The sequence below is a fragment of the Dermochelys coriacea genome, chromosome 14 (assembly GCF_009764565.3).
Source record: "Dermochelys coriacea isolate rDerCor1 chromosome 14, rDerCor1.pri.v4, whole genome shotgun sequence".
Lineage (NCBI taxonomy): Eukaryota > Metazoa > Chordata > Testudines > Dermochelyidae > Dermochelys > Dermochelys coriacea.
The window spans coordinates 33,119,738-33,125,823 of record NC_050081.1 but is presented as its reverse complement, the minus strand read 5'-3'; the positions used below and the strand labels follow the sequence as shown (position 1 = coordinate 33,125,823).

At 43.2% G+C, this 6,086-nt stretch overlaps 1 protein-coding gene across 1 annotated transcript; it reads right to left on the bottom strand.

Moving 5' to 3' along the window:
* Positions 1–2,840: 2,840 nt before the first annotated feature.
* LOC119843082 (erythroid membrane-associated protein-like) lies at positions 2,841–5,339 on the bottom strand. Its single transcript, XM_043497482.1, is given in 4 exon segments — positions 2,841–3,230; positions 3,233–3,550; positions 4,951–4,996; positions 5,271–5,339. Coding segments are annotated over 4 exon segments (654 nt in total). The 3' UTR covers positions 2,841–3,009.
* Between the last annotated feature and the right edge of the window lie 747 nt (positions 5,340–6,086).

The following is a 6,086-nucleotide window of genomic DNA, read 5'->3' as shown; positions in this document are numbered from 1 at the left end:
GCTGTTCAACAATATTCATAAATGATCTGCAAAAGGAGTAAACATTGAGGTGGCAAAGTTTGCAGATGATACAAAGGTTTCAGAGTAGCAGCCGTGTTAGTCTGTATTCACAAAAAGAAAAGGAGTACTTGTGGCACCTTAGAGACTAACAAATTTATTTGAGCATAAGCTTTCGTGAGCTACAGCTCACTTCATCGGATGCATTTAAGGTACCACAAGTATTCCTTTTCTTTTTAGATGATACAAAATTACTCAAGATAGTTAAGTCCAAAACAGAATGCAAAGAAGTCTCACAAAACTGGCTGACTTGGCAACAAAACGGCAGATGAAATTCAATGTTAAATGCAAAGTAATACACATGGCAAAATATAATACCAACTATACATACAAAATGATGGAGCCCAAATTACCTGTTACCCATCAAGAAAGAGATCCTGGAGTCATTTGCAGTACTCTGCAAATTCATAAGAATCCTTCTCACTGTGACTGTATCATCCTGAACTCATTCTCCAGCTTCAGAAGATTTAAAAATTATCTCCTGTCATCAATGGGACAGATGCAACTGAATAATGTAACTGTCCTTCACGTGCATCAAAACAACACCAAGGAACTAGATGTAAATAAGATTGCATCCAGAAAGCTACAGTGAGACATAATGTTTTTAAACTGGGATAAAAGAAAAGGAGTACTTGTGGCACCTTAGAGACTAACAAATTTATTTGAGCATAAATGCAATGCATCTGATGAAGTGAGCTGTAGCTCACGAAAGCTTGTGCGAAAATAAATTTGTTAGTCTCTAAGGTGCCACAAGTCCTCCTTTTCTTTTTTCGAATACAGACTAACACGGCTGCTACTCTGAAACCTTAAACTGGGATGTTAGTGAAGACAGCTCTTAGGTGATTGCAATGATTTTAATATACTGTAATTCAGGAGAATGTAATTATGCAGCTCATAACAATTGAATCATTATTAAAATAGGTTTCAGAGTAGCAGCCATGTTAGTCTGTATCCGCAAAAAGAAAAGGAGTACTTGTGGCACCTTAGAGACTAACAAATTTATTTGAGCATAAGCATGCATCCGATGAAGTGAGCTGTAGCTCACGAAAGCTTATGCTCAGATAAATTTGTTAGTCTCTAAGGTGCCACAAATACTCCTTTTATTATTAAAACAGTAAATATACCAATGATAGACTGTGACGCTCTGTACCTTGGGGGAACACTCTGCACCCCCATGTTCATCCTTATAATATCATTGTGTGGTATCCAGTGCAAAGTTTGTCATGTCGGGTGTCTTCAGAAGGCTCATGATGCAATGAGTATTGTTGTTATAATGATGTTATAGATTGTAATTTCATGTATATAGTTATGAGGCTGAAAACATGTCCTCATGGCTTAAAACAAGCCTAGGCTAAAACTCTCCAGGAGCAGAGGGGCAGTTCACACCTCATCAGGGCATGTATGAGACAAATCCAGCCCAGCCTCACAGGAACAAAGGACACTAGCCTAGGCAGCAACAAAGGATCTGTTGGACTCTCGAGTGAGTCACCCCCCCACCTTGGTCAGTTTGGGACTACGATGAAGTAATGCTTACCTGAGTCTGAAGGGGGGGGGGGGCGCAAAGCCAAGAGGGAAGACAAGACATGATAAAAGGGAGAGACATTTGCCATGCTCTTCCTCTCATCCACCTCCATCTACAGACACCACCACCAAGTGACTGAAGCGCTGATCAAAGGGGAGAGCCTGGCTGAAGGGCACATACACTGCTGACAAAAGAAGCAAAGTGTAGACACCTACAAGCGATGTAATTACTGTGGTGGCTGTATGCTGACATAAACTGAGTCAATTTAATTTTGTAGAGTAGACATGCCCTAAGCATATGGGACCTGCAAGTGGAATGTAAATATGCATTCAGGTCTGAGGGTCGAATTAGATTGGTTTTGATTCTAAAACATTCAATTAGTTCAGTTATTCACCTTGCCATGAGCAAGATCCTGTAATTAAGTTTTGGAAATAACAGGACAACTGCCTCTTGAACTTTTCAAGGTAGTATGTTTAAAAATTGACTGTGTGCCATATTAATATCATGATTTGATTATCAGCTGTCTTAATTTAATGACTTGATTAACATTAGTTTAATATAAGATTCCAGTTTTGGGGACCAGGGATGAAGTTTTGAGTCCTTCTCTTTTGATTATTCTAGGAAGATTAACAAATTTATTAGGGCATAAGCTTTCATGAGCTACAGAGCTGTAGCTCACGAAAGCTTATGCTCTAATAAATTTGTTAATCTCTAAGGTGCCACAAGTACTCCTTTTCTTTTTGCGAATACAGACTAACACGGCTGCTACTCTGAAATCTAGGAAGATTGTAGTCTTCAGTCTTTGCTTTACAAAACCAATACTTTGAGGCTAAGCTACTAGAATATTTTCAGTTCAGTGTCATTGTTCATTCAGGTTTCAGAGTAGCAGCCGTGTTAGTCTGTATCCGCAAAAAGAAAAGGAGTACTTGTGGCATGTTAGTCTCTAAGGTGCCACAAGTACTCCTTTTCCTATTGTTCATTCATTGATTGATTAACTCAATTCTAGCTGTGATCTTGATTTGATAATTCTGTTGTCTTATCCTTTGTTAGTTTAGTAAAACTTTATAGTTGTTAGCCCCAGCGTCTGTTAGATTTTTAAGTTTGTTTGTTAGCTTTTAATAAAACATTTAAAAACATACAGAGCTGTTTTAATTTTCAAATTAACAAATTGAGCCAAGAAATCTTGAGAACAGAGATAACCTAGCTGAGGGATTTGAAAGCCACTTGGCTCTTTCACCAATTAAACCTTTTGTTTCTCACAGCTTGCAATCTACATAGACAAGGCAGGGGAAATGGACCCAGTGAGTCTTCCTTGCAGTAACACAGCAGAGCCAGAAATAGACCCCTACATCTCTTCACTCTTTGTCTCCCACCCTATTCACTGGACTACATTTGTCTCCCTGACCTGCCATTGTGAATTGCTGATTGCCTCATTCCCAGTCCCTAACATGACAGATTTTTAGAGAAGTATTTTTACCATCTTCATTGTACCAAGGACTGAAAAAGGGTCGGACAGGCCCCGTGAACTTGGCATTGAAAGTATACATGTGTGATCCGTCTGTCACATTGTAAAATGAGATTTTTCCTTCTCCACAATCCAGGAAAATCCCTATCTGCTTTGGTTTTACTTTCACAGTTATGGAAATCCGATCTTAGTGAGAGCCTTGTACGTATCTCCAGCCCTCTGCACAATTACCCAGTATGCCTTTCTAGGGCTTGCTATAATCTTCTTCTTCCTGTCTACATTCTCCAGACAAACACCCAAGTCCCAGTTAGTCTTGTCTTTCACTTCAACCTCCCAATAATATTTCCCAGCTGTGAATCCCTCCCTGCCCAGCACAATGGCAGAATAATCAAATCTCTCAGCGTTGTTGGGCAGATTCTGACGTATGTCTCCATGATACACGCTTTTCTGATCCTCAGACAGGATGAGTTCTGGACGTGCTGTGTCTGGATCCAGTGTGAAATTCACTATAGAAAGAAGAACAAGAGAATCACAAAAAGAAAAGGAGTACTTGTGGCACCTTAGAGATGAACAAATTTATTAGAGCATAAGTTTTCATGAGCTACAGCTCACTTCATCGGATGCATCCGATGAAGTGAGCTGTAGCTCAAAAAAGTTTATTCTCTAATAAATTTGTTCGTCTCTAAGGTGCCACAAGTACTCCTTTTCTTTTTGAGAATACAGACTAACACGGCTGTTACTCTGAAAAGAGAATCACAGTCACTCCCATGGCAGGGATTAATCATTTGTATTAAAGAGAGAGAAAGAAAAGAGAGAGTGAGCCCGATGTTTTGCGGTGTTGAGGACCTACCTGCAGCTTCCACTAGAGTGGTGAATGAGTGATGGGGCTGGTTAAACATTTTCCATCAACACTTTTTTTTTAATGAAATGAAAAATTTCTCAGAAAAAGTGGCTGCTTTCCTAAAAATAACGAATTTTTGATCAGAAAACCAAAAAATAAAATAAAAATAAATCCATTTTTGTTTTTTCAAGAAAAACTCAACATTTTCCATTAAAAAAAACCTGACCAGCTCTAAAATGCCTTTGAAAATTGGGCCCAAAATTTGGTTCTGTATTACCTTTTCCAGGGAACACTCAGTAGGCCAAAATGGAGGAACTGTGTACCTACGACCCTCCTGATAACTGCTTCCTGCAGCTTAACCAAACTTTCTTCCACCCCTCCAGCACTGCCCCCGGACATGGTGAGAAAGCCCCACACAATCCCAATACATGGAACAGTGTTGTAGAGATGGCTAAGTCCCCATAGCTGCATGGAGAAGAAAAGAATTGTGCATGCAGCCCATCTCCTTGCTTGGTTCAGGACAATATGACCCGGTGTTATTTAGGAACCCTAATTTAAAGTTGGCCTTTTAGGAATAAGGTAAGACTGATTATCATATTTTGTTAGATTGATCATTGTGCCCAAATTGATTAAAGAGTAAAAGTGATTGAAGAGTGACAACACAGGAGTATGTGTCAATTAATCTAAATGGATGTAAGGGGACGTCTACACTTACGGAGGTATCTAGAGTACAGAAACTGCCTGCTCAGCTAGCATGGGTATAAGCAGCAGTGTAGACAGTGAGGCTTTGCTGAGGCAAGTGGAGTAAGGGACATGGCAGAACCCTGGGGTATGGACCCTACACAGTCTCTATATGCCCAAGCAATACCTCCCACATCTACACTGCTATTTTAACAGTGTAGTGTCCCCACTGCCTCCCCTTGCCAGGCCCCTTCACTGCCACATGTAGTCACACACCTCAGTGTGGATGCAACCTGCCTTTCACTGTAGCATGTGGCAACATGTACCCTACATGCCACCACAAGTGTAAATAAGGCCTAAAAAACCCCATACTTTTAGTTAAACCAGAGTAACTTTGTGTGTAGACCAAGCCCACGTGTTCAGCTATTGTCTAACTACAGAAATCTCAGCATTAGTAAGAGAATATGAAAGAACTTAAAGTGTGTTTTGAAATTTTGGCCAGGTGCCCCTCAGGTGGCAGCATGACAGGACACTGGTCTAGGAGTCTGGAGACCTTCTTGCTAATCCCAATTTTGACACTAATCTGCTGTTACCTAAGGGCTTGTCTCAGCTACAAAATTAAGTCGACGTACAGCCACCGCACTAATTACAGTGGTGGTTCACAGCCGCTCTATGCGCCTTCTGTTGGCGGTGCGTGTCCTCACCAGGAACACTTCCACCGACTGAAGTGGAGCATTGTGAGACATGGACAGCTGTGAGCCGCACGCCCACATGCGCCACCCCCGCAGCTCTCACGTGGTTCCTGGCCAATGGGAGATGCGGAGCCAGCACTCGGGGTGGAGCCAGCAAGCAGAGCCCCCTGGCCCCTGCACCTAGGATATGCCAGCCGCTTCCGGGAGCAGCACGGAGCAAGGGCAGACAGGGAGCCTGCCTTCGTCCCGCCGTGCCACTAACCGGACTTTTTAACCACTGACCGGAGGCACCAGGGACCCTTTTAAGCACTTGTTCCAGTCAAAAACCGGATCCCTGGCAACCCTAACATGGACACTGTGTCACCCTAACTACATCGATATAAGAGCTACGCCTCTCATGGTGGTGGAGTTATTATGTTGATGTAGTGGGTGACTTACATTGGGAGGAGCACAACTGTAGTGTAGACACCAACATAGTTACGCTGACATAAGCCTTAGACAAGTTGTTTCCTATGGGTGGCAGCTATCATAGGCCAGGGAAGGCTAAGCCTCCCCTAAACCAGACCTTGGCTCCTCCCATGGCTCAGCCCGAGGCCCTGCCCTGGCTCCCGCTCTCCCCAGGAGTTGGCAGGGGACTCAGCTTGGGCCGGCAGCCTGGAGCTTGGGCTTGGCCAGCCGGCCACTTCGGCCAGCTGACAGCCAAGGGAAGCTTGGAGCTACTTGGGCCACGGGGCAGCTCAGGGCTAGCCGGATGGCAGCCCAGGGGCTGGGTTGGCACTCAGGGGCGGTCCCACCAGCAGCTGGGGGTTGGGCTGACCAGCCAGCGGC